Source organism: Brassica napus, chromosome C1 (assembly GCF_020379485.1).
Source record: "Brassica napus cultivar Da-Ae chromosome C1, Da-Ae, whole genome shotgun sequence".
In the NCBI taxonomy this organism is placed as follows: Eukaryota; Viridiplantae; Streptophyta; class Magnoliopsida; order Brassicales; family Brassicaceae; genus Brassica; species Brassica napus.
The window spans coordinates 27,302,732-27,330,338 of NC_063444.1; the positions used below are offsets into that span (position 1 = coordinate 27,302,732).

The window sequence follows — 27,607 nt, forward strand, 5'->3', positions numbered from 1 at the left end:
TGAGGAGGACTTAGAAATTCTACAACCCATCATTACAAAACTTCAAGCCTTTGCTTGGAAGGTGAATGCGCCACAAAAGATATGCCATCTTATATGGCAATTAATATCCGGACAGTTGGCTGTAACAAGGAATCTGGTACGCCGTAATATGCGCTGTGATAATTACTACCCAAGATGTGGAGCACCAGAAGAGACCGTTACTCATGCTATCTTCGAGTGCCCTCCGGCCTTACAAGCATGGGAATTATCATCTACCCCGACGAGTTCTGAAATCTTTCCGGTACCAAGTATTTATGCTAATATGGACTATCTTTTTTGGAGAAAGAATAGTACTTTGGAGCCTGATGATGATAGAGATCCTTATCCTTGGATAATTTGGTACATCTGGAAAGCTAGGAATGACAAACTGTTTAGAGGTATAGACAGAGATCCATTGGAGCTAGTTAGGTATGCAGAGGGAGAGTGTCAAGCTTGGTATAATGCAAGAGAAACTATACCGAATCTGCCAAATGCACAGAATAATGAAGAAACACAAGTCTTAAGCTTGAGTAATATTTGTATGGTGGATGGTTCATGGACCTCCACAGCGCAGTTTTGTGGAATGGGATGGGTCTGGAAGGATACATTGGGGAAGATACAGCTCATGGGGTCAAGGAATTTGCGGAGGAGGGAGACATCACTACACTCGGAGCTGGAAGCGCTAAAGTGGGCAATGGAGAGTATGCTACAACACTCGACCTGTCAGAGGTTTGGGACAACATAAAGTCTTTGTCTTCTTCTCTCTGTCACATTGATTTGTTAAGAAGAAGAATGGCAGAGAAGAAAGAAACCCATGGCTATGGCGGAGATGGCAATGAAGTCTTCAGTAACTGCAAAACTCACTATTCCTTCTTCTTCGTCTTGTAAGAAGAGAGTTAAGCAAATCTCTGTCGCACTTCCAACAACAACTTCAATCTCTCTGTTATCCGTCTTCTCATCTCCTCCTCCTGAAGCCAAAGCCGCTGTTTCCATTTCCAAGGACCAGATCGTCTCCTCTCTCACTGAAGTATACATCATAATCTGGCTTAGTTTCCCTCTTTTGAAAACTCTTTTTGCTTGACGAACTCTTTCTTTGTCTTAAAACAGGTGGAGAAGACAATCAACCAAGTTCAAGAAACAGGTTCGAGTGTTTTCGATGCAACGCAGCGTGTTTTCCAAGTAGTAGGAGACGCTCTTAAACCAGCCTTGGACACTGCTTTACCCATCGCGAAGCAAGCCGGGGAAGAGGCTTTGAAGATCGCCTCTCCTGCTTTCTCGGAGGCTTCGAAGAAAGCTCAAGAAGCAATGCAGAGCTCTGGTATTGATGCAGAGCCTGTCTTTAATGCTGCCAAGGTCAGATTATTATTTTATCATTTAGAAAAAACTCAGCAACTCTTTACGTTTTGGTTGCAATGAATATAAGTTGTGGAGGGGTTTTGTGTGTGGGGATGTAGACAGTAACAGATGTGGCCCAACAGACAACAAAAGCTATTGAAGATGCTAGGCCCATTGCTTCATCGACTATGGAGACGATATCTGCAGCTGATCCTAGTGTCGTTGTTGTTGCTGCTGGCGCTGCGTTCATTGCTTACCTTCTCCTCCCACCTGTCTGGTCTGCGATATCTTTTAACTTCCGCGGTTACAAAGGTAAAAAAGTCTAAATAAACTTTATACATTTCATAACAGGTGTTTTTTTCGTGTTATTGGTTAAAACCTTATCACATGTGATGAAAATTGAGCTGATTTAATTTTAATGAATATGATGATTTTTTTTTGTGAATTGTTTAATTAATAGAGATCTTGTTTGTATCTAATGAGTCTAATTCAAGTTGGCAAAAAAAGTTGAGAACTGATTATTGAGTTTTAACTCTGTGTATTGTGGTCTATGGGTTTAAGGTGACCTCACACCGGCTCAAACACTTGATCTTCTTTGTTCCAAGAACTACTTAATGGTGGATATAAGATCAGAGAAAGAGAAGGAAAAAGCTGGGATTCCTCGTCTCCCTTCAAATGCTAAGAACAGTATGATCGCCATTCCGTACGTCTTTTGTCTAGGTTATGTTCTTAAATATGTTTTCATTACAAGAATCAACCAAAACCAAAAAAAAAAACAGAAAAGTCATGTTTCTTATTCAAAATTATCAGATTAGAAGAGCTTCCGAACAAAGTAAAAGGAATAGTGAGGAACTAAAAACGTGTTGAAGCAGAAATAGCAGCGTTAAAGATATCTTACCTCAAGAGAATCAACAAAGGCTCTAATATCATCATCATGGACTCGTGAGTATATATCTCTGTTTTGACAAGAACTTTTGTGGAATATTTTTAGTTCATGTGATCTTCTTTATTGGTTTCGTAGGTACTCGGACTCGGCTAAAATTGTGGCGAAAACGTTAAAGGTTCTCGGGTTTAAGAACTGCTGGATCGTTACTGATGGATTTTCTGGTGGGAGAGGATGGTTGCAGAGCCGGTTAGGCACTGATTCTTACAACTTCTCCTTCGCACAGGTGTTGTCTCCATTGAGGATTATCCCGGCAGCTTCTAGGTTTGGTACTAGATCAGAAACCAAGTTCCTTCCTAGCTCCGACTGAAAACAAAGAGAATGTATTGTATCATTAGCTAAAGAAGTGTTGTTTTTATATCTCAACTTTGAGAGATCTTTTGATAAGATTTTCGAATTATTATTTCTCTTTTACATTGATGATGATATGAAGTGGTACTTCAGGAAAATAAATCAAGTTGTACTTAAACTGAAGTAATAGCTACAGCTTGGAAAACTTGAAGATCATCACCTTTGAAAGAAAGAAAATGATCGGATAAACAGAGATGACTGGGCCTATAGTCTAGTGCAGGAATAATTTGGGATAAAGTTGTAAACTTAGATACCTCAGGACTGTTGTTGTAGTTGTACATGACGCAACTAACCAAATCAATTATGGACTATCTGGTAGGTCTGGTGTGTGGCTCAGCTGTGTTCTTTAAGTGGTGGGTTTGCCCAATTGCCACCATCTTTCTGCCTAGTATCTATTTTTTCAAAAGTAGTATAAAAATAATGGATTAAGAAATATACTTGAACTCAAAAACTTTCTGCGATAAGATACCTTAAAATAAAATTTTAAATTTTATATAGCTCGCAAAAAATATCTTAAAATTTTAAATATTGATTTTAAAAATAGTTAAAATTTATGTATGCTTATAATTTTTTAAGTGCATATATTTAGTAAATTTCTGTCATATTGTTTTAGAAAATAATTATTTCTATGATTTTATAATATGTGTCAATATTATGAGTTGCTGTAACATTTTTTTTAAATAGTTTGTTTAAAGTTAACCAAATATTTATTAAACTTGTTCTTTGTACTTTCTATTTAAAATTAAAATTAACATTTTTTGACATCATTAAAAATTAACATTTATGTGGTCATTTAAATGATAACTAAATTCTGACCCGCCCTTAAAAGAGCGGATATATTTTTGTTTTACATATTTTTTCAAAGAAATAATTTTTATGTGTCTTTTTACAATCATATTTTAATTTTCACTGTAATATATTTGTGTTTTTCTTTGTAATTATATTTATGCATTTTTAAAAAATATATATATTAAAAAGGTTATTTCACCTTTGAAAGGGCGGATATTTTTTATTTTACATATTTTTTATAATTTTGTCTTTCTTTGTAATCATATTTACATTTTTATTTAAAAGCATATCTGTGTAAAATAGTTTTAAAAATTATTAAAAATGATTTCACCTCTTTTTGTAATCTATGTGGATTTTTACTCTTTTCTGTAACCTATTTGAATTTTTTTATCGCTATTTTTTTGCTAATTATATATTTTTTGTGTATGCTAAATTTTTTTACTACATTTGCTACAACTCATGTGAATTTTAAATAACTAACCTATTTTATTGTCCACCCAAAATGACAAATATATAAAAGTCAACATGTATATGCACAATCATACAAATATAGTATGCAACCTTATTGGTTTTTGTAATAGAATCAATATTGACAATATAGTATCTATTTTATTTTCAAATAAACATTTTTAGTTCCATAAATAGAAATTTGATAGGTTTTGGTTTAAAAACTATTTGGGTTGTTGTCAAGAGAGAAAAACAAATATTTGGGTTTATATCTCTTTCTTATTAATAGACTCTTTCTTATTAATAGAGAAGCAATTTGAAAATATAACCTTTGAAATGTAAGTTATTTACAAGGATGTCATGGTGAGGTGGCAGTTTCACAATCTTTCTCAGCCTATATAATTAATTATCCTTAATTCACTAGAATATTTACGTCAAATGCCATTACCATCCAATTTTATACAATTGGCCCTTTTATATCAAAGTTACATTACATAAACATTAACATAGTAGTACGCAATACCAAAATACATATTACTCCATTTACGCATGCACTATGTTTCATCACAACCATATATCGGACTGTAAAATATCAAATACACATATATTTAGATTTACAAGAAACTATTTTCTCACATTTTATTTGATAAACCGATATCAAAACCAATACCATTTAACCATTTTAGACAAACACATGAGTTATCTACTTGCAAAATGAGTGTGTATGTTCTATTGTAATGGCTAAGTCTTCATCATGATGTTTTAAATAATTTACGGTTCGTCGTTGTAACAGCAATGCTACGGTTCACCTACTGACCTACATAATAACAATGAGCTCAGTCGAAATTAAAATATGGGGATAACAATTATTACCGCAAATCGATTGGGTAGAATTTAAACGATCGGATATAAATTTGGTAAACTATTATATGCGGATCCAAATAAGATAAGAATGTTTCTTGCCTAATTACTGGAACTATATGTCCCTTTGAATACGTTTGGTTGTGGCCATTTTTGATTATATTGAGAATATAAAATCAATGACCTATATATGGAAAATATTGCTGAGATTGTGCGTTAATTTTTAGAGTGATTGACAAGCTAAATCAATATTCCATTAATTGGTTTAAGGGAAAATTGGAAAAATTGGACACTTTGAACTTTTATTTGTCATAATAGGATTTCTGATATTTTGGGTAATTCTGGACATATTTTACCCTTTTTTTATGGAAAAAATAGTAAACTGAATTTTAAAAATGTTAAAAAAATATCAAAACTATTGGAAACATAAGTATGACAATATATATGTTTAAATTGTTTTTTTTTTAAATGAATCATATTTTATTTCATCTTCTAGCTACAGTTACAATACTCATTCTAGTCATCTACTTAGTCTAGAAATCGGCTACTAATGTTTATACATAGATATATCTTTGGTATACAACGTAACCTATCTTTTCTTATATATTCTAACCAAAGCTAGGTTACGTTACGTTATAATCAAGAAAGATGTCTTTCTTATACCTTTAGCTTGATAACGACATATAGCCACAATGCGTTGATATACCCTATCTATATTTGGAGCCATGATATGGTCTGTCTTTTACCTTATGTGGCGCCTAGGGAAGAATATGTTTCACATCTACTCTACTGTATTCTGACTTACATAGGTTATACATTCTACAGGAAATCCGAAAAATATGGAAACTTCCATAATCGGTTAAAGATGTTTCCTAAATGTAAACTAAATCTTCCCTAAATATCTCCAAGAATATTTTCTCCCACGTTTTTCTCCTTCTCCCACGATCTTTTGTCGTCGTTCTTTGTGTTTCTCTCTTCTTCATCGACATAATCATCTCTCTTTTCTCTATCAATACAACATGGTTCTAATCTATGTCAAATCGGGTGAATGGATGTGTAGTCGCGGTGATGACTGGAGTTTCGTGGTAGACAAAGAAAGGCGTGGTCGAATGGTAACATTAGCAACTACTACTACGTTGAAGCAGCTCAAGATAACGGTGTGTGAGGATTATGGGGTGGACCATAATGCCATTAATGCCGAGTTCAGTTATTCGTTGTTGAATCAAAAAGGGAATCCTCCAATTATTATCACCAATGATCGGCAAGCATCTAATTTTGTGGGCTATGCAAAGAGGGAATCGTCTACTACCTTGTGTGTGATGTTCTCTGTTTCTGGTGTAAATCAAAAGGAACGAGTCAATATCGATTTGAATAAGGAGCCTTGTGATTCAAGTAATGTTGAGGATGAAGAAGTTCCTGAGATAAATCGAGCAGAGTTTGTCAAGCCGTCAAAGGAGTCTTTTGTTAAAAGAACGAATCATGTCGCTGCGGATGGTTGCGGTGCTTTAAGGAGTGAAAACATTGAACTTTGTCAAAACAATGGAGACAGTGATAAGGATGGTCGAGCTTGGAGAGGAGACTTCGTGAAGAAGGATCAAATTTTCACAAGTAAAGGGGTTCTGAAGGCAACAATGGAAATTTTGGCGATGAAGAATAATTTCGATTACACTGTTATCAAATCCACGAGAAAATGGTGGTATATTCGATGTAAGGATGCATTGTGCAACTGGACTGTGCGTGCAGAAGGAATAGATGGGTCTACATATTTCATGATCAACCAATGTGATGGAAGACATTCATGTGCTCCTTCAAAGAAAAGGAAATTCGGAAAAACAGCATCTGCAAGAACAATTGGGACTCTGATACAACATCGATTTGATGATGCAAACGATGGCCCAAAACCGAATGACATCATTCAATTTATGAGAATGGAGCATAGTTGTGAGATTACTTATTGGCACGCTTGGGAAGCTCGTGAGTTTGCTATTGCAGCTGCTAGAGGTATACCAGATCGCAGTTACTCTAAAATACCAGCATATTTGCATATGATTAAAGAAGCAAATCCTGGTACGCATACTCACTACGAAACTAATGAGAAGGGAAGATTCATGTATCTATTTATGTCATTTGGGCAATCAGTTAGAGGATTCTACAATGCAATGCGAAGGGTGATTGTCGTTGACGGAACTTTTCTGAAAAATAAATACAAAGGGACACTTCTTGTTGCTACTGCTGTAGATGGTAACTCTAATTTGTATCCGATTGCATTTGGGGTTGTTGATTCAGAGAATGACGATTCATGGGGGTGGTTCTTCAGACAGTTGAAAGTGGTTATTGCTGATTGTCAAGATCTAGCTTTTGTCTCAGATAGAAATGCGTCTATTTCTAAAGCTATTGGGACTGTCTACCCTCGATCAGCACATGGAATTTGCATTCATCACTTATTGACCAATGTGGTCTCATTTTTCAAGACAAAAGGATTGACTGCGTTGGTGGAAAAGGCTTCACGGGCATATAGGTACACTGAATTTCAAGAACGTATCACCGAAATTTTTGATATGAGTCCTGAGCTTGGAAGATATCTACGGGAGGCTGATGTGCGCAAATGGGCTCGTTCTCTCTTCCCTGGCTCCAGGTATGACATTAGGACCACGAACCCTGCAGAGTCTATAAATTCAGTTCTTAGAATACCTAGAGAATATCCGGTTATTCCTTTGCTTGATAGTATAAGAGAACTGTTGACTCGATGGTTCTATGAGCGTCGCTTGTTAAGCTCAAAGCATGTAGATCCTTTAACCGCTAAGGTGGAGAGAAAGATTGATAGGAGAATTGTGAAGGCAAAAGGATTCCAGGTTTACAAGGTTGACAACTTCAGATCGGTTGTAAAAGGAGACATATATGATTGTCATGTTGATTTGGAAAGAAGAACATGCACATGTGGTAAGTATGATATAGGAAAAATTCCTTGCCGACACGCCATTCCTGCAATTTATTCACGAGGTATGGAAGTATAAACACATGAATACTTGAGAATTATTTATTTTCGGGATTTTCATCATATAGACTTCATATTGATCAAGTTTTTTTTGAGATTGACAGGTATGGAAGTGCACAGATTCACTGACGCCTTATACAGCACTGCAGCGTGGAGAACCGCCTATGCAGATTCCATTAATCCAATAGCAGTTCTAGAGTCTGAATGGAATGTCCCTGCTGAGGTTAAACTTGCAAAGGTTTTACCACCAAAGACAAGAAAGAGTGCTGGTCGACCAGTAAAGAGAAGGTATGAATCAGTAGAAGACAAGATCGCATCTTCTCAAGGATCAAGGAAGAATAAAAAGCATAAGTGCAGCCGTTGTGGAACTGAAGGACACAAGAGAGGAACATGCGATTTACCCATCTAGTTTGTTATGTGTCTGCATCTGTCTCTGTTTTTTTTCTTATTGCTTTTGAAACTATTTGATCTTCTGTTTAAGAACCTATTTGACAATTTGGTATTTGCTAAACTATAGAGACAAATCGATTTATTCTAGTAACAACCAAAGTATTTGCAAAATAATTCGTTTCAGTAGATGATGATCACCTCGAAATAACAAGAAACATGGTCTTAACTTCTTTGAAAAAAAGAAACAACAAGTTGAGGAAGCACATAAAAGTAGTTGTGCGCGAAGTCGCTGCCTTTGTTGAACATCATGCATAGATATGGTACAAGAAGACCATCACCAAACAACACACAAACAAAGCTTTTATGCCCCTTAGTTCCCTAATGCATTCCGAGGTCTTCTCTTCGTAATGGCACATTGCATCTTCCATCTCTTGAATTCTACTCTCATGGCGTGTCATCATGGCCTCACCAGCTCTCACTGATTTCTGAAACTCGGAATTGTCAACGAGTAACACGTCAAACAGGTCTTGGAAGTCTTCAATCTCCTCAACAACTGACTTGTCAGTCCATTTGAACAAGTGGGTTTTGTCCTTCATCAGTAACATCCAATACACAATTAGATTGACTAATTCTACTCTCATCGGACAACAAGGAGACAGTTATATGATAACACGACTAACCTTCTGAGATCCCAAAGGACAACAATGAAATAATCTTCCCGGATTTTGAATTGTTTTTGAAGTGAAACGATTCACTGCCTCACCGCAATTGCATCTTGTGGGAATTCCCCGTTGTTTCGCGAGGCGATCTCTTGTAGTGGATGAAGAATTTACTGAAGACATGAGGGAGTCGATCTCCAACTTTTCGCCGCTGCAATCTCTCTGTCGAGGAAGAATGAGGAAGAAAAGTGATTAGGTCAAAAAAATAACCAAAACTACGTCGTTTCATACTCCCATAACGCGTATTCTAGCTAAGGCAGAGCAGAAAAAAGTCACTAAATTTATCGATAACACCACAAGAACTTTGTCTTTGAACCCTCTAAATTAGTGTTTAAACATCTATCAAACATAGTGGACGGACGTACTTAGATAGTGACCAATGTACAATAATCAATAAATAGGTGTGTGTTTGAGGCGTTGGATTAATTTGTACTTTGGTTTTAGTTAAGGGTTTGGTTAGAGTATGTCTACGGTTATGGTTTTAGAGTTTGTTTAGGGTTAAGGGTTTGACTATGAATTACGGATTTAGGGTTTGTTTAGGGTATGATTAAGAATCATTATTGTATTATGGTTTTAGGGTTTGGTTAGGGTATGTCTATGGTTATGGTTTTAGTTAAGGGTTTGTTTAGGGTTTGGGTCCTCAGGTTTTATGATTTTGTAGCACACAATTCTTTATAGGGTTGTTTCATAATTTATACAAAATCAAATCTAGAGTTGTTTCTTAATTCAAATCAAATACCAAAGCCAAAGTTGTTTTCTAATTCTAACAAACCAAACTACTAAAATCACAGTTAATCAATCATCCTCGAGGTCAAAGACCTCAGACCTCTCCCATGGTGAAGGCACATATCGTGTCATAACCTCAGCAAAGATGGGGTCGTGTGCAGCCTCCCATAAGTCCACTCCAATCTTCTGTCTACAACCCATAATGATTTCATCATCCACTAAACTGACGTCAAGACCAAGCAGCGAGCATTCCAAGTGCTTCAGAGCGTATGCACCGCAATCACAACAACTTTTGTTCAATCTCAACTTCATAGGCACATCCACGATAGAATATGATGAGAGGAGTAGCTGCTTCTGTCTTTCTTGTGGTGCAACGGACTTCACTATCCTAGGAATGATAGCAGCAAACTTCTCAACGTACTGTCTGTTCTTTCCCCGACCGCAATCAAAGACTTCCACTTTTCTTTCAATGATGTTTACACAGACACCAACCCAGTGATTACCTGCGTTCGAGTCCACAAAAATATGTAAACGAAGAAATGTATACTAGGATGTAAAAAGAACTGAATGGTTACCATTTACAAACAGAGGAAAGTAGAGTCGATCAACATCAACACCCCAAACTAGATCAGTCTGCCCATGAGATGGAAGCTCTCCTCTGCCGTACCCAAGAAGGAAATCAGGCAATTGATAGGCTTTTTTGTTTGGTAAAAACTTCTTGTATGCAGCGTCTACTTGGAGGCAAAACATAGCACTCATGAAAGCAACACGGCGAGGGGCCCAACGATTCAATGTAGTGTTCACACGCCATATAAACATAACCGCATCCATCTCCTAAAAATTTACAATGAAAGTTAAGTAATATAGCATATAAGAAGTATTAGGAAGATAAATTCACTAAAGGTTAGTACAAGATTCATTACCTCGTTTCCAAGCCATTTTCCAGCACTTACTACTCTTGTAGCTACAGACAAATTAAAGCATGTAGGACCAATTGTTAAAGGTATAGGCTTTAATGCCCATTCCGTGAATCCTTTCCATGACTCTTCGGAGATATAATAAAGTGACGCCTGCGGAGAAGCATCTTCTGGCAATGGTGAATCGCTAAGCTGAAGTCCATGACCTTTTCTTTTGCACCATTTCTCCCACTGTGACGGCGGTGGAGCTGTATTCATCTCTGTCTTTTCTTTCTTTACTGGATTATCCACTGAACCTCGGACCGAAGTCATTGGAGTCCACCAGTCTTCTTCTTTTTTGTCCTGAGATGGATCAAAGCCTGGCACATACGACGTCTGAGAAAGCCCTTCAACCCCTTGCGTACCTATCCCGCGACCCATATCATCTGCTTCACTATAATTCACATCGAATGTAGTCTCGGAACCATCCTGTTATGTCACGACAAATAAGCAATAATTGAGACACCAAAATACATTATCATTACATATTATTTTACATAAAAGTTCCAGACCATTACATTAGTTTAAACAAGACACTTACAAACCAAGGACACTTTCACACCAAGCACACATACAAACCGAGACCTTATAAAGTACAACAAAATTCAGGCCGATAACTTAGATGCCAATAAAATAAACAGACACACAAACCACGAACTTAAACAAGACAAAATAACATTGAAGAGGATGGTGAAGACTAGTGTTTGTTTACCCCGCGTGTGGACCTCCTCAACGGTGCCTGGCTCGTCGATGGCTTTGTCGGTGAAGGCTCTCCAAGCTCAACTTCAACGCTGGCTTCCTTACGTGATTGTTTAAGCTCTGTCCGCATCTGCTCAAATGTCTCGGCCATCTGTTTCTGTATCCTTTGTTCCATTCCAGAGAAGTTGTGCTCAAACAACTGTGTCATAAAAGCCTTCATGTCTTCATTAAAAGGAGCTTGCTTTGCACCACTTGCGAGAACCTTATGCTTTCTCTTCTCCATACCACGATCGGGAAGCCTCTTTTTACCCCTCTTTGATCTAGAACCAACGTTTTTTGATCCTTTCGGAGTCTGAAAGTCGTCATCACTCTCGGCTGCTTCAACATTCACGCTTGCTTCATCATTCACAGCTGATTCGTCATCGAGAGATAAAGAAATCACTTCATTTTCTTCAGTTTCCCAAACATGCTCACTAAAATCATGCCCCTTCTTTATCATCTCCATCAGAACATTGATTCTATCATCCTCCACATCATCATCTCTGCGAAACGCCTGAGCTTTGACAACATCATAATTTCCTGTCCATGAGATGTATGGGTAGATGTCATCCTACACAAGAAAGGGAAATACAGTTAGATACTAAATACTCATTTCAAACCGGAAGGAATCGTCATAAATAGATAAAATTACCTTGGGTGTAATAATCTCCTCCAAGCGAATGATCTCCTCATATGACACCTTCGCAGCTCCCATCCAGTTTATGCATCTAGGACCGTCCTTGAAACCCTTATCCAGCTTTTTTCCACAAAGCTTCCCAATTTTTGGTACCGCTTCCATTGCCCAAATCTGCAAGGCGTATGAGAAGCCATCCAAGACATAGCTAGTGGTCTTTTCCTTCAGTTGGGAACGATTTTTGGCTATTGATTTGCAGAGAAGGTCATAAGCAGCAACTCCCCAAGGATACCTTCGAACTCTGTCAAGATCCATGACCACCGCGATGTACTTCAGGGGGATATTAGCCTTCTCATCTCTCGCCAATACCACACAAAGAATGATCGCCAAGTAGACAAGACGTATGCGATCTGCATTCCTCCACTTCTTTACAGCTTCCTTGTCCTTAGTCCACAGGTTGAAGAGTGTAATTGTTCCATCTTTTCTCCTCAAAACCTTGCTCCAGAAACCACCATCATATTTCCACTCTTCAAACTCCTCAAGCGAGATATGAGTATCGCATTCAAACCCGGTTACGGCGTGGAACTCTTGCAATGAGAATCGAAGCGGTCTCCTCGCAAAGACAAACCATAGCTCGTGCTGTAAGAAAGTCACCAGCTCCCTACACAAGAAGCTGTGTATCACCCTGGCAGAGTATCCAAGACCATTCTCATGGAGCTTAAAAATCTGATGAAAAACCGGGTCTTTCTTCACGACATCCAACTCCTTTGGCAGCCACGCTTGGAACTTTCGGATTATGTAGTCGATCCTGCAGTTGTTGTTGATCTGAGTAACTCGGGGCTCCTCGCCCTCCTTAAAAAGCCTCTTCGGTAGCTCCTCAGACATAGCTACAAACCGTGACAAAATTGTTAGTTCAACATGTAAAGGTTTCAATATCATCACACAAATAATGATGTATAAGATGTTTAACCAATCCGTGAAACAAAATTAGTTTAAGAAACACGCCAAATCGTTTTTAAAAAAAATCGAGCTTTAATGGAAGAACACTTCGATTTCGTTTAATATGAGAATCTATAGATGTAATCCAATACCTTATGTGAAGAATTGTGAGATTGAGAAGCGAAATTGATGGAAGAACACTTCAAAAATCGATTTGACCCAACGAAGAGGAAGAACGATTCGCAGCCGTTGTGTCTTCAGTGAGATCGAAAAGGATGGTGACGGAGACGAGAGTAGAGACCACGGGCTGATGAAACACCGACGAAGAACAGAGCTTCTCACCGTTGAACCCTAAATCGCCGTGGGAGAACGACGACTCTACGACGGAGAAGACAAGGAGAAAGAGGAATTAGGTTTGCGGCATCCCGCGTCTCCCTTTTTCCCATTTAGTGTTTTTTTTTTTTAATTTTTATAGATTTTAATTTTAACATTAAAACGAAAATTATTATAATTTATAATTTAAATTCAACATAATTGGTAAATTAAGGGTACTTTGGTATTTTACAAGATTTAAAATCCTATTTTCCTAAAATATTTTCTAGAAATCCTAATGTGACAAATCCAAGTTCAAAGTGTCCTATTTATCCAATTTTTCCTTGGTTTAAATTACGAATATATTCTCTTTAATTCTCTGTTTTCCTCCTATAAAACCCAAGGGGGAGTGAGTCATTTCATTATTCACTAAACAAAAGCAACATCATTGATCATTCACAAAACTTAGAAATTCACCATGGCTGCGATGAACCATGTCTCAGACCTGAGGCCTTGGTAAGTGATGCTTACAATATCAAAGTGCGTAGAGTCATTCATTGATTTTGGTTATTCCGGCTCAATCTCCTACGGTAAAACCAATATATTATTATATAATATATTTCTTCATCTATAAGAAACCGACATTCTAACATGATATTATTGCAATATCTAGGGAAGTGATGGCACGTTTGGAGGGACATTTCCAACACAGTCGGATGCACCCGAGGTTGCATGATAGACTTCCTTTAGAATAATACATATATTCATGGATTGTGTATAAACTTAGGAGCTGATTGTTTTGCATTTTTTAATATAGGGGTCCCTGATCTTGCATGGTGGTATGATCTGAGACCAACCAAGCGAACAAGGACTCCAATCATTAATTTGGAGGAGTCTTTTGATCAGAACTCTGTTACAAGATCAGTGTGTACTATAAAGATCAAGAAGGAGAAGTTTGAAAAAGTGGCTAGTGAGACTAGGCGTTAGTGGAAGTGTGAGCAGAGGCTTATGTTTGCATAATGCTATGAGTTTTTTCGTTTTGATTTTCAGTTCTGGACTTCAGTTCGTTCTGTGGTTTCTTTAAACCACCATATCATTTGTAATTCAAGTTTAAGTAATGGTAATTTCAAGGCTCTGCTCTTTATGAATTTATATTTCTTATGCTTAGGTAAATAGTTGTCTGAATTCTTGTTGAAAACATTTGGTTAAAATATTTTAACATTGCTGCGATGAATGAGGTTTTCAAATCACTGCCTTTCGTTCAATCCTAAATCGTCTTCTCGCCTAATGTGGCTGTGGTATGATTATTAACAAGAAGTTCAATCCAGTATGTTTACAATATAAATTTGAAGCTAAGATCACGTGTAACTAAATATTCAACGGGAAAATAACCTAAAATTTATTTCATAAAACCTGACACATTTTCTAAGCTTACTATTTCATAAAAAGGTTTATTTTGTTCATTGTTCTCACTTCTCTATATCACTGGAAAATATTTTTATTTTTTGTTCATTTTTCTTGATATTTCTAAAATATGCAGATGATTATTATTCACGCAACTCAATATGTAATCGATATTTTCGAATTCAAATATTTTTAAATTTAGAAATCGAGAATGAATTCAGGTTCATCTACTATTTAATGGAAAATAGGTAAATCAATTTTGGAAACTTAGAACAATCATAAGGACTTGGAATCTTTTATTCAAAGCACTTGGTCAACATGGAAATTTGATTTACTATGTTTAAATCACATGAACCAAATAAGGAGTTTTTTCTTAAATCCGATAAGGAAGAAATTTTCATGTTAAATGTTGGCAAAATTTTCTATCACGTTTAATTAAAACTTGACTTATATTTGGTCAAAATTTTGGTAAGCTGTATGTGTGAGAATCAAGACAAAAATATAATATTCTACCGTCAAACTTTTAGGCTTAATTTTTGGAATCAAATATTTTCTTCAGATCTTACGTTCACCACCTTAATATTCTTATTTGTTATATATTATTATAGTTTTTATCAGGGGTGTGTATTTGGGTATTCGGATTTGGGATTTTCGGGTCAAATATTTCAGTTCAATTTGGCTAATTCTAAATTTTGCTTTGGGTTTGATTCGGATTTTTGCGGATTCGGTTTGAATTCGGATAATTCATTTAAATTATTTTAAAATTTAAAAATTCATTATATACTTTACATTTCTCAAAATTGTTTATAAAATATATTACATATAAATTTTAATAACATATGTCAAAATACCTAAACTTAACATATAAATTGTTTTTTAAATATTATGATGTGAAATATTTTCGGATAACACAATATAGAATAATTTTAGATAATGATTATTATCAAATTAATGAAATTTGGTTTTAATTTATGGGTAACTATATATCCAAAATCTAATTTAATTATTTATAAAGATTAATAAAGATTTCAAATGTTCTAATTATTTTTAATTCTCTGTAAGCTTTTTCAGAAATTATCATAATGAGTGATTTTGATTGTGCTAAAAAAATATCTTAAAAGATAAATTCATTCTTTCTTATGTGATATACCTATATATATTAAAATGGAGCTAGTTTAATATTTCAAACAAATATAATATATATATATATATTATTTTAATATTACTAAAATAAATATAGAATAAATTTAATATAATATTATTGTTAAATTTTTAATTATTTTCAATATAATGATAAATTTTAATATTTCTAAAGTAAATATAATAGAACCTTAATTATGATATTATCTTTTTTAAAAAATAATTATTTTCAAGATAACGATAAAGTATCAGTTAAATCACTAAATTATTTATTAAAAATAATAATTAAACATAAAATATGAATAAACCTCAAACTATGGAGAGCATAACAAATCAACACATTTCTTTCTCAATAATAGAATAGATGTCCAGACACAAAGTTCAACATTTTTTAACATTGTATTATACAAATGTTCATATACAAAATCATCATTTATATCTTAAGTATAGCCCAATAATATGTTATATATTACTAATTTACAACTTGAATAATATAAATTTATTATTAAAAAGGCGTAACACTTGTGTAAAATTGAAATAATGATGTAAAAATGTAAATGTAAATTATTTATTGTTTTATATTATCATCCTGCGCAAGGCGCATGTCTTTACCTAGTAAGATATTATTTAGAGTTCGTTGGAGAGCAAAAAATCAACTAATGAGCCTGTGCTTATTCAACAAAACCCGAACCAATATTCTCATACACACCCATTTGACCAAAATCTTAACTCTTCCTAGCTATGTGACCGCTCTTAAACCAAAGAAAAAAACATAACTAATGCAAAATGAAAAAGGGACATATTACCAGAACTTGTAGAAGAATGTTGATGGTCAATCGATCTTTCATGCATCGATGGTAACTCAAAACAGAGAAGGATAAATCGGTACAGCTTCTGAACATATCATGTGTTAGCTCTCTCCAGAGCTTTACACTTATACGTTATTGTAAATGTCTCTTTTGCTTGTTTTGATCTATTTTCAGTTTTGTCTCCCAAATAAATTAATCTGACTACAGATCCTTCTACAGCTTGATTATTATGTCAGTTTCATTTAGTCTATATATATAAAGTTGAATTTTTCCCTTCTTATGACATGTGGAAAGGGGTTTGTTGACATGTATCATCATGTTTTTTTTTGGTATTTATATTCTTCTTCTTTTAAATTATTGCAATTTTCTCCATCAATTTCTAATTGTGTATTATCTAATCCTACTCACACTTATCGGTCTCTAAAATTCAAGAAATAAATAAACTAATATAAATATATTTTAAATATTTAATTTATTCACACCTAAAAATAGCAAGACTTTTCATCATTTCATTATTTTTACTAATTTTTATTATTTCATTTACAAATTATATTTATTTCACTATTAGTATCATAAGATAATTAAATTAAGAATAAGAAACTAGACAACCAACACATAAACTAAGAAAGCGGGCCAAAGGGAGAATAATAATCGAAAGGCCAAAGCCACCAAAAAGCAGGAAAATATATGCCTAAAACACCGGAATCACAACCAGTAGCTAAAAAGTAAGAAACACCTCACAAACTAAACAAGAACATACAAGACGGCATGCAACTGGAAAACTACAAAGCTCTGGATAGAAGGGATCAAAGCTCCAAGAGATTAACTCCGCACACCTATACCAAGAAAAACATGGAAAGAAAAGAAACAACTTGAGAGACGGAGAATGGAAGACAACCACCAAAAAATCAGAGACTAAACTTGAGACTAGAAATAACCTTCCAAGCCCACATAGCATACACGAACGAAAACATTATCCAAATCTCGAGTGGCAAACATGGTGAAAGGGAGAGCCACCAGAGATGCGATGAAAGCTGCAAAGAGATGCAAGAATAGAAAGGGAAAGGGAGACAGAGCGAAATCAGAAAACTATGGAGCCGTCCTCGAGCTATGAAAGAGAGCATAAAAGTCAGAACACCAAAAACTAGATCTTGAAAACCAAAACGAGCAGAGACTATTGACGGTAAGCCAACGACGAGGAATATAAAATCAAAAACGAATAAACTCTGACTCAACCAAGGAGATTCAGTTCCTAACATCAGCTGAAATCTAAGGAAGAAGAGGAGCAGTCAATATTGACTGGAACAGCCTACAATGCCGTGGGAAGAAACCGAACAACTGAAAACTCATAAACCCGATCTGCAACAAATACCATATAATCTCATAGGTGAAGAAGGCAAGAAGAACAAGAGAAAAATGTGAGTCTTTTTCCGGTGATGGTGAGAAGCACCGCACACCAGAAATGTAACGAAATACATAGATGGTGAGGGCTCAAGTTTAAAATATGGGGAGAGGGCAAAAAGCATCTTAAAAGTTATAATTTTCAAAAATATGAAAAAAATATAATACAATTTTGACGATGAAACCGTTAATCTTAGAATCAACAAATGCGTAGATGCAAAGTTATTGAAATTCAATATTAGTTTACGTTAGAGGCTCATTTGACTACTAACAAGTACTATACACACAACAACACATTATTCAAAAAAAACGCAAAATATATTAACTTATCACCTACTACATAACACACTAAAAACATCAAATGATCTTAACAAATAAAAAAGACAACATAATTACATTATCCAAAAAAAAATCATGCTCTTAGCAATAATAAAACAATATTACGCGCGAAGCGCGTACACCCCCTTAGTAATCAAAGAAAGTCAGGATAATCCAAGGAGCCGATTTGTACCTGACCCGAAGACTCAAATTCCCAAACCTAATCTCTCTCATTATATTTTATGTAAATTTAAAAAAGTTACACTTGTTGAGTTGGCGAGACTTAAAATTTACCCGAGAGACGTTTGGCTAATTAAATAGTATAGATTTTTCAAAAAAGTTCTTTTAATTGAACAGGAAAAAAAAAGAAAAAGATTTTGCAGGGGTTTTAGCAATTAATTTCCAAATATTTTTTTTATAAAATGTATATATATATATATATATATATATATATTAAAAATTCATCTTTAACAAATGGTTTACTAAAGTGTTTTTGTCACGTTCGATTTTGTAAATAATTTGAGTTATATAAAATAAGATGATATGCTATGTTGTATGAGATATGCTAACTCATTTTTATAACTGATGTTTAAATGTTGATGATCCATATTGAGCAAAATATATGGTATATAACATTATTGCATAATAACCATAATGTTGTGTGGTAAAATATTTTAGAAAATAAGTATATCACATGAAATGAGGAATAATAGTTGGATTCACTAAAAATATTTTTTAATTTTGTATGGATAGAGTAATTAATATAAAAATAATAAATAGTTATACATAATTAGACAGACTCTTTTTTTCAGTATATTTTTAGAGAAATTATCTTTAATAATATAAATGTTGTATAGTATTTTTTTTTTTGGATTTTGAGAATTTTAAGATATATATTTCGATTTTTCACAACTGTACATGATTATACGAATGCCAAGTCTGGACCAAATCTGCAATGCTCTAAAAACTCTAACTAAAAATTAATAAATACTCCAATGAGGTTTAAATATATAACCTCAAAAAGTCTCGAACGGAACTCATTTTTTTATCTTAGATATAATGAATATATATCAGAAAATTATTTTAAAGGTCTATCATCCAAATTAAAAAATATTTTATATATAACTATTTCATTTAATATGATTTAAAATACTTAAAGGCTTTCGAATTGATAAAGATATATTCATTTGTTATGGGACATTAAGAAATTAATTGTAACCTATATAATAGGAAAGTTTTCCTTTAGTATCTCTGCCAAAAATCTAGCCCGAGATCTTTGCTGATCTTTAATCTCCGCCAATCAAATATATTTTCATATTCCATAAATTTATTTTTGCATCGATTTATTTATGACTAAGTCAATATATTTGAGTGTTAATATTAAATAGTAGTACCCGCGATGATGAAATTTTTGTATTAGAATATGTATTGAAAAAAGTTATTTGAATATTTTAAAAATAGAAAATATATTAAATATTTTTTTTTGTAACGCAAATATATTAAAATGTTAAAAGTACATTTCAACCAATTTTTGAATTATAATACATATCTAAAATTCAGGTTACGTTAGCAACGGATTGTTCTTAATTGGTGAAAATGGTTTCAGAACCAGAAAAATTTGCAAGTTATTTGGAAGACATCAAGACTCTTAAAGAGAGTTTCTTTATCTCAGAGATCGTTCATGTACCTCAGACGAAAAATTTAAAGACGGACAGTCTAGCACGCAGTGCCAAGATACAATTGTCTTTTGTCGTTCTTAGTTGATGACAAAAAAAAATACATATCCAAAATTCAAAAAGTATTGATATGTGTAAGTTTGACATTATATAGAACCCCTTTTCTACCTACACCTATAAACCATGAAGAGTAATATGGTTTCGTGCAGCCTAAGGAATCAAAATATTTTGATGATAATTTCGAAGTACTAAGTAAATCATGTATTATCAGAATCATGTGCCTTTATCATTTGAAGTTGTATAGATATTTATGTTGTAGCACCGAGCTTCAAGGAATTATTAATATATATACCATGAGGCATGCATATTTATTTTGTGAGTATGTAGTTTGTGTAGATATTTTTTGCTGAATGATGTGGTTTTGGTATATTGGGTGAAATCGGTCACGTTATTGTTTCTTATAATGAGACAGGTTTAGAGATTGGTGCTCAAACGAATGTAATCGGTCACGTTTTTCTGTAAGAAATAAAAGTATTGACTCATGTATTATGTATCGTTAGAGAAATATAAGGTAAATTATGTGGTATAGTGTTTTTGTCTACCAGATTATGTTGTATAATAAATAAGATGGTTGACTAATGTTCCGAATTGTTAAAAATAGAAAGCACGACCAAAATATTAACTGGTTAATGAAATAGTCCAAACAACATTTTTAAGTAGATTTATTTAAACTTCTTCCCTTTTAATAGAGTAGATTTACAGTTAATCATGTCAGATATAAAATGTTTTTTCTAATATTCATCTTTTTAGCAACTACAAATAAACAAAATTAAACTGAAACATCAACACGAAAACACTTACTTTCTGGGAAAAATATATATGTTTTTTTTTTGAAAAAAGGCTTTCATATTAAAATAAACGATTACAAGATAAGACCAAAGATCTTATAGTTGGATAAAGTTTGTATGAAACAAGTTTCATGAAAATATTGAACCCCAACCTATGAAACAAAGGAAGAGATTAAGAGAAGCGACAGTACAATGAAAAACAAATCCTAATGATGAGAACCTCGACCGCGACGGCCTCATTTTCCCCTCCCTCGAACAGTCTTCCAATCCATGTCTTGGTACTTTGCTGGGGGTTTTATTTCCCTCGTACCTCTTGTCAAGCTGAGTGAGCATGATGCTCCTGTCTCAGCTTCATCTCCATCACCTAGCAATGTGTAACGAGAAGGATTCTCAAAAACACAAGACATAGGTGTTGTTGTTAAAGGATCAACAACATAAGTTCCTTGGACCTCAGTGTTGATAAAGGTTGATGGAGAAGACTCCATAATCAGTGTTGTAATGGGAGTAGATGATGAGTCTACTAATGTGGGTAAAGTTTTGAAAAAGTTTAACGAAGCAGTGTGTGTCACCTGTTGAGTGAGAGGAGAAGAGGGTAAACTTGCTGTTGTGGTGTCTGTAACATGGTGATCAAGTACAATATCAGAAGAATGTAGTGGTTGCATGATGTCAGCTTCAGACTGAAGTCCCTTTTTCGCTGTAGTATGGATCTCAGAATCATCTGAATCTGCAGGGGAAGGGTTTTCATTGGCTTGGAGGATCTTTTTCCCAGTAGCCAGAGATGATGAGGTAGCGTTATCCCTTTCTTGAAGGACAATATCAATAACAGTATCAATATCCAGTACGGGGACGTCAGCGGGTATCTCTTTTGAATCTGAAGCTGTAGCCGGAGCCTTTGCAGTAGTAGGAGGCAGGAGACACCTCTTTGCTTTGTGTCCAAGATTACCGCACCTCTCACACATAGAAGGGATCCATGTATACTCAACATTAACAAGGAAAATGTGACCTTGTTTATCATCCAGTGCAATAAGCTTTGGGAAGTCTTTGTCCAGCTCCATCTCAACTAAAACCTTTGCTTCACCCATACTGGTGGGATCAAGTCGAGGTTTGTGCGTAAGGATAGGCTCTCCTAGTCCTGAGGCGACATGACTTATTCCTAATCTTGAGTAGCAACAATCAGGGACGTTCTTCAAGTTAGCCTAAACCGGTAAGGTAGAGATTTCAGGGATTTTAAAAGAGCCTTCTGGAGTCCATGGCAGGACAAAAAGTAAACAATCATCAATATGCCACACTCTTCTCTGAATGATCCAATGACGAGTAGGCTGGTGCGGGATATGAAACATGAAAGAGGAGTCTCTAAGCTTCTTGCAACTGATTTTACAGTTTCTTCCCCAAATTCTATTGACGACGGCATGTATCAAACCTCCCGGGGGTAAAGAGCACTTGTGGAATTTCCCAATTATATATTCATCTTTATTTTCAGGACCTAGCCTAAGCACTTTCGAAGGAATAGACACCTCAGGTGTGCCATCCAGACGATAAGTTGGAGTGGCTGCTCGATAAAGATTATGTGACTGAGGACTTAGTCTCGCAGCCCATGGAAAACAGAGACTCCCATCCGCTTTCAGTTCTGGTGGTGGAAGCTTCTCAACCGGAGGTTGGAAACTACGAGTAGGATAATTACTTTTCGGTTGCTTGTTTAGTATCCCATCATTTAAAGTAGGCCAAAGAGCAGCTAACTGATTCCCAACAACCACTGGATCATAATCTTTAGGAGTACATGGTTCCGGAGGAGTGGCTGGAGATTTGAATAACAGCGGCTTTGCCCAAGAACCCAATGAAGGGACAAATTTTTCTGAAGTTTGAGGAAGACTGTCCGGTGAGATGATTGGCGATACATTAACCTCAGAAATTGATGTTTTCGTCTCCTTTGGAGGGGGAAGAACCGTGGAGTCAGAAGGCAAAACATTTGTGACCACAAGACTGGATTTGTTGTTACACATGTTTGGGTCCGATGGTGAGACGCTACTGATAGAATCAAGAACATTACCGCCGGCTTGAGTGAGAGAGTCGAGTGTCTTTTCCGAACTCAAGGGAACATCGACGGTTCTAAGCAAGAGGTCAGTGGGTTCAGAGGCAATGGGAAGGGCGGTATTTGGAAGAGGATAAGGGGTGGTTGATTCAGTTGCAAGGTGAGCGGTAGCAGAAGTAGGATCAACATGAAGTTCAGTGGTTGAAGAAACAAGAGCCGAGGTAGTTACAGCAGCATGAGGATTGGTGGTGGTTACAACAGCAGGAGGATCGGTGGTGGCTACTACAACAGGAGGGTTGGCGGTTGCAGCAGGAGGGTCGGCGGTTACAGCAGCATGAGTATCGGTGGTGGTTACAACAGCAGGAGGATCGGTGGTGGTTACATGAGAAGCTTATGCATCTATCGTCGGTGACGGTGCTAAAACAGGGGATGTGCGGTTTGAACTTGATGACCATCGTCCAAGATATGGCCATCGAGGGTCCGGAGGAGGAGTATGTTGGAGCTCAGAACCGTCACCTGTGACGGCACCAGAGGCATTGGACCTAGTTTGAGCGCTTTGCAAATTCTCCATTGGAGTAGAAGCTTTAATCCCAGATTCCATAGAGAGAAACAAGAGAGGAGAAGGAGGAGAAGAGTGGGTAGGACGCCGGTGGATGGCTATCGGCGGCGAGACACACAGATCCGCCGAATTTCAGTCAGATTTGAAGGTAGGGTTGTCGCCTTTCTGTTCGCAAAGTTTGGGGGCACGTACGTTACACTCACTGATATGTATATAAAAAAATATGTATGTTATCGCATAGTTAAGAAAAAATATTACACGTATAAATGAATTGGGTCCAAAATTGTTTGCATTACATTCTGGGAATTTGGAAACTATGAATAATTGATTCGTGAGAATTACATTCTATATTGTTTGCATTTGTGGATTGAATTTGGCATCAATGATATTCAAGACTTTTATTCTCTATTAGATGCAGGGAAAATGATCAGCTTTCCAAATACGGAGACACGAAAACAGCTCGGACCGTAATGTTAGCTGAAGTAAAGAAACTAATCGAAGCAAATCCTCTTTTTCTTGACAAATTGACGTTCTCTACATTAAGGTCTTCGAGACTGCGGACGCTCATTAATCAAAGGTATGTTTCTTAATTTTTCTTCCTCGATTGAATACGTTGCTTGATTCATTGTGAACATGTTTGATTTTTCTTAAAGAAGAACCTGGTGTAGTAAGCAGAGTCGGCCCTGGGATTTTGTAGGCCTGTAAAATGTTTTATGTAAAAAAATTTTTTATCTATTTAGGGGCCTAAAATATATTTTTGGGGGCTTATGTCTATGTAATTTTTTTCCAAAAATTTTGGGGACCTGTTGCAAATGTTTCATAAGGCATTACCTAGGACCGGCTCTGGTAGTAAGTTACCATCAATGGGTGTCCTTATACCCCTCGAACAATCATCACTGGAAAAGGAAGCTAAGGATAACACGGTTTTTGTTGGTATTTACCTATTCGGTACTGGTAATCATGCATTCTTTTGAGAAATGTGTTCATATGGAATCTCTTTAGTATTAGCGAGGCTGTTAAAACTTAAAATGTGTTCCTGTGTGTTTGATTTCGTTCGAATTCTGACCTAGTCTATATATTACAAACTTTCGTCTTATTCATCTAATAAGGAGAATTTTAAGGGCTAATAGCATCCGCAACGGTGGGACTTTCGTTTGGAGTCTTTAGAATTTTTTTTCAATTTTTTAATTATAAAAAAAGAAAAAAAAATTCAACTAATCACAGACTACTATGCATCGTAAGAACCCGCAAATAGTGCAACGATTCGCTAAAAACAATTCTTATTTAAAAATTTTAAAGATGATATGATCCTTAATTTTTAATAAACTGGTTATTTAATTATTTTTTTCTTAAGAATTTCCCCTCAAGAATCACCGTTGCGGGTGCTGAGTAACAATTTATATTATCATGGTTGCTGCATTGTGTGTCAAACGCGTGGGAATTTGATATGTTCGAATTATATATGAGACAAAATGTCGTTCTCGTTTGACAAGACCTGACAGGTGTATCTAAGCTGGATATGCCTACTATAGCTCTGCAGCCTATATACACAACTTGTATACTACAACGGGACATGTGAGTAATTGCGCTTATGCATCTCTCTCCAAGTACCTAATTATCTTTTGTTTTGCATGAACTCCTAATTGACCTCTCTTTCGTGTATTTCCAGCCAAATTTTTTTTTTGAAACTTATTTCCAGCCAAATTGGCCATTTTAAAACTCTATAACATTAATAAAATTCACAAGAGTTATAGAAACATAATTTTAGTGAACTACCTAACATATATCATCACTTCAGAAAGTGGTTTCGTACGTATTTGAATTGAAACTTCGGACCACTTGCATGTGCTATAACACGATCCTACTGATTTGTTTCGATAACTATACAATTCGTAATCTCTGGCATCGGCGGAGGTAGAGAGGAGGGAAGGTGGGCAGTTGCCCAATTGTTGAAATATTTTTTTTCATTGTTTTTAGGAAAAATTTATGATTACGTGTTGAGATCTATTTAAATGCCATCCATGATTTTGAGCTCAAATTGTATGTTGCCCCCGGTGAACTTTTCGTCTGGTTCCGCCAGTGATCTCTGGCACATGCTATTCTTCAGTTTTTTATCAATCTCTAATCATACTTGTGGTAAATGTTGCATAGGCTTGTTAGTGTTTCGTTATCACCACTATTCACGTTAGCGATTGTTTATATATAATGGCCACGAAGTGTCTGATACTGATATAGTTATCAAATACATTAACAGTATCCATGAAATCTCTCATCACTAAATACTCAAAATAACTGAAAATTATAAAAAGAATAAAAAAAATTGCTGTCCGATAAATTTTCATGTATGTTTAGATACTTATTTTACAAGCATCATTCACATATTTATTTTTAATTGCTTCTAAGATATTATTGCTTGTATAAACTCTGCGACCTTTCAAAAGTGATTGGCCAATTAATAGAAACTTATTAATCTAAATATTATTTCATTTATTATATTCTTGATTTTATATCCATTTCCTTTTATTAAAATATATCAAAACAATTTATATATTTTCCGTAAAACAAAAACCTGTAAAACGAAATCCCATAATTTTGATATAATTATACAATTATATAATAACTATACTACAGTCCTCATATAAAATATAAATGTTTATATGACATTTATATAAGGGAAATGGGAATTCATATACATAGCAAAACCAAAAATCAAGTTTATAACCATAATAACCTTTTGGTTATGATATTCTTTGTATAATATGTATAATGATTAATGACAAAACTACCATTTATTTCTGTTCATTCCCACTCTCACTTCCAGTAGTGTTCTTATTCTTGTGAAAAAAAATTTCTCATTATATTGATCTCTGTTCTCTTTTTTTTCCAATGAATATTTACAAGTTTTATAAAACTCAGTGAGTATTTTACACGACATATAATTATCGTATCCAACAAGTGATTGTCTGATCTTTTCTTCATATATTTGTTTGAGTCTACAATTTTGTTACTTTCCAATGTATGTGGATTAAGAAACACAGAATCTGCAGAACTATGGGAGAAATAAACAATATGCATTGTGTTGTACTATTATGTTTGATAAACATAGAATAGAAATTCTTTCTTAATGTTACAAGAAAATATGAATTTGATAATGTGTATTTTTAGTAGATGGTGCTTTAACTTGAAATTTTCGGTGTGATTCCTTACAACAAGTGTATCTCATATATGATACATAGCAATCACATTGTAAAAATGCAACCATCAATGAAGAATACACACAAATTTTTACAACAATTCTTGTAAATACTATACTATTCTATTTCGTTCTAAATATAGTGTAGTCCTGCTCATCTTCCTCCCCCTCTCCCTCTCCCTCCCCCTCCTCCTATCCATCCTCCTCCTCTTCCTCCCTCTCCCCTACCTTTCCTTCTCCTCCTCCTTCTTCTTTATCGCAGTGAGGCATCACTATCACTCTTTCTTTAACTTATAAACGGTTTACATTGTGATGTTTCTATGTATCAAGTTCTCTATCCTTTGAAACTGATAAAATCATTTGTGTGACTATACTGTATGATGTGTAGAATAGCATGACAAATTTAGTTTTGGCATTTCAACATCACGCGTACGCGGCAAGAAGGAGAGTTTGGTCATGTTTGTGCGTAAATTGTCTCATCCAACCTGAATTACTGTAATATAGCTATATTCTTCATTTTTTTGTATGAATATTCAGCAAATTCACCCTTTATATAACATATGCTTAGACATGTTTTTTTTGTCGACTTTATGTTTCATTAACATGCTAGAAGGCATTGTTTATTCTATGGTCATCAGGTTTTACAGCATTAAAAGTCCAACGGATAAATTAAATTTTGTGAACTAATGGCCCACATACAAGAATCTCGAGAAGCTTCAAGTGCCACGTCCTCAACACGTGTAAAACAAGCATCAAATGGGCGGCCCAATCACTGCCCGAGAACTCCATCGTCGGAAAGCCCTCTTCACCGCATCTCGAACTTCTCTATCCACCGTAGAATCTCCATGGAAATTGAATCAGAGCAACGACGACAAACTCACCCTTTATGTAGAGGATGGATTTGACCATCCCACAAGGCCCGAGGAATAGAAAGGCCTGGCCCAGATTAGGTAGAGCGACGGCTCGATCGGTCGGCTCAAGAGTCAGGTCTCTCGGCTTGACTCTTGAGTACTTTTAGTCAATCATCATCGACTGAAGTACATTCGGCTCAGCGGCTGCTCGGACGCCTACGGGCTT

General features: G+C 35.3%; 2 protein-coding genes, 1 long non-coding RNA gene and 1 pseudogene across 3 annotated transcripts; 2 read left to right on the plus strand and 2 right to left on the minus strand.

Annotated features, from left to right (window-relative positions):
- Nucleotides 1-612: 612 nt before the first annotated feature.
- LOC106379724 lies at nt 613-2,716 on the plus strand (annotated as a pseudogene).
- Nucleotides 2,147-3,570, minus strand: LOC111201850. Its single transcript, XR_002654798.2, has 2 exons — nt 2,808-3,570; nt 2,147-2,602 (listed from the first exon to the last, which is right to left on the minus strand). It is a non-coding gene; the product is annotated as an uncharacterized LOC111201850 (long non-coding RNA).
- Nucleotides 3,571-5,763: 2,193 nt separating this feature from the next.
- On the plus strand, nt 5,764-8,148 carry LOC106378526. The gene is made up of 2 exons (XM_048743812.1): nt 5,764-7,744; nt 7,844-8,148. The coding sequence occupies exons 1-2, from the start codon at nt 5,764-5,766 to the stop codon at nt 8,146-8,148; spliced, it is 2,286 nt and encodes a 761-aa protein (XP_048599769.1).
- A 3,037-nt stretch (nt 8,149-11,185) lies between these two features.
- LOC106379723 lies at nt 11,186-15,555 on the minus strand. Its single transcript, XM_013819606.3, has 2 exons — nt 11,921-15,555; nt 11,186-11,839 (listed from the first exon to the last, which is right to left on the minus strand). The coding sequence occupies exons 1-2, from the start codon at nt 12,839-12,841 to the stop codon at nt 11,228-11,230; spliced, it is 1,533 nt and encodes a 510-aa protein (XP_013675060.2). The 5' UTR covers nt 12,842-15,555; the 3' UTR covers nt 11,186-11,227.
- Nucleotides 15,556-27,607: the final 12,052 nt, after the last annotated feature.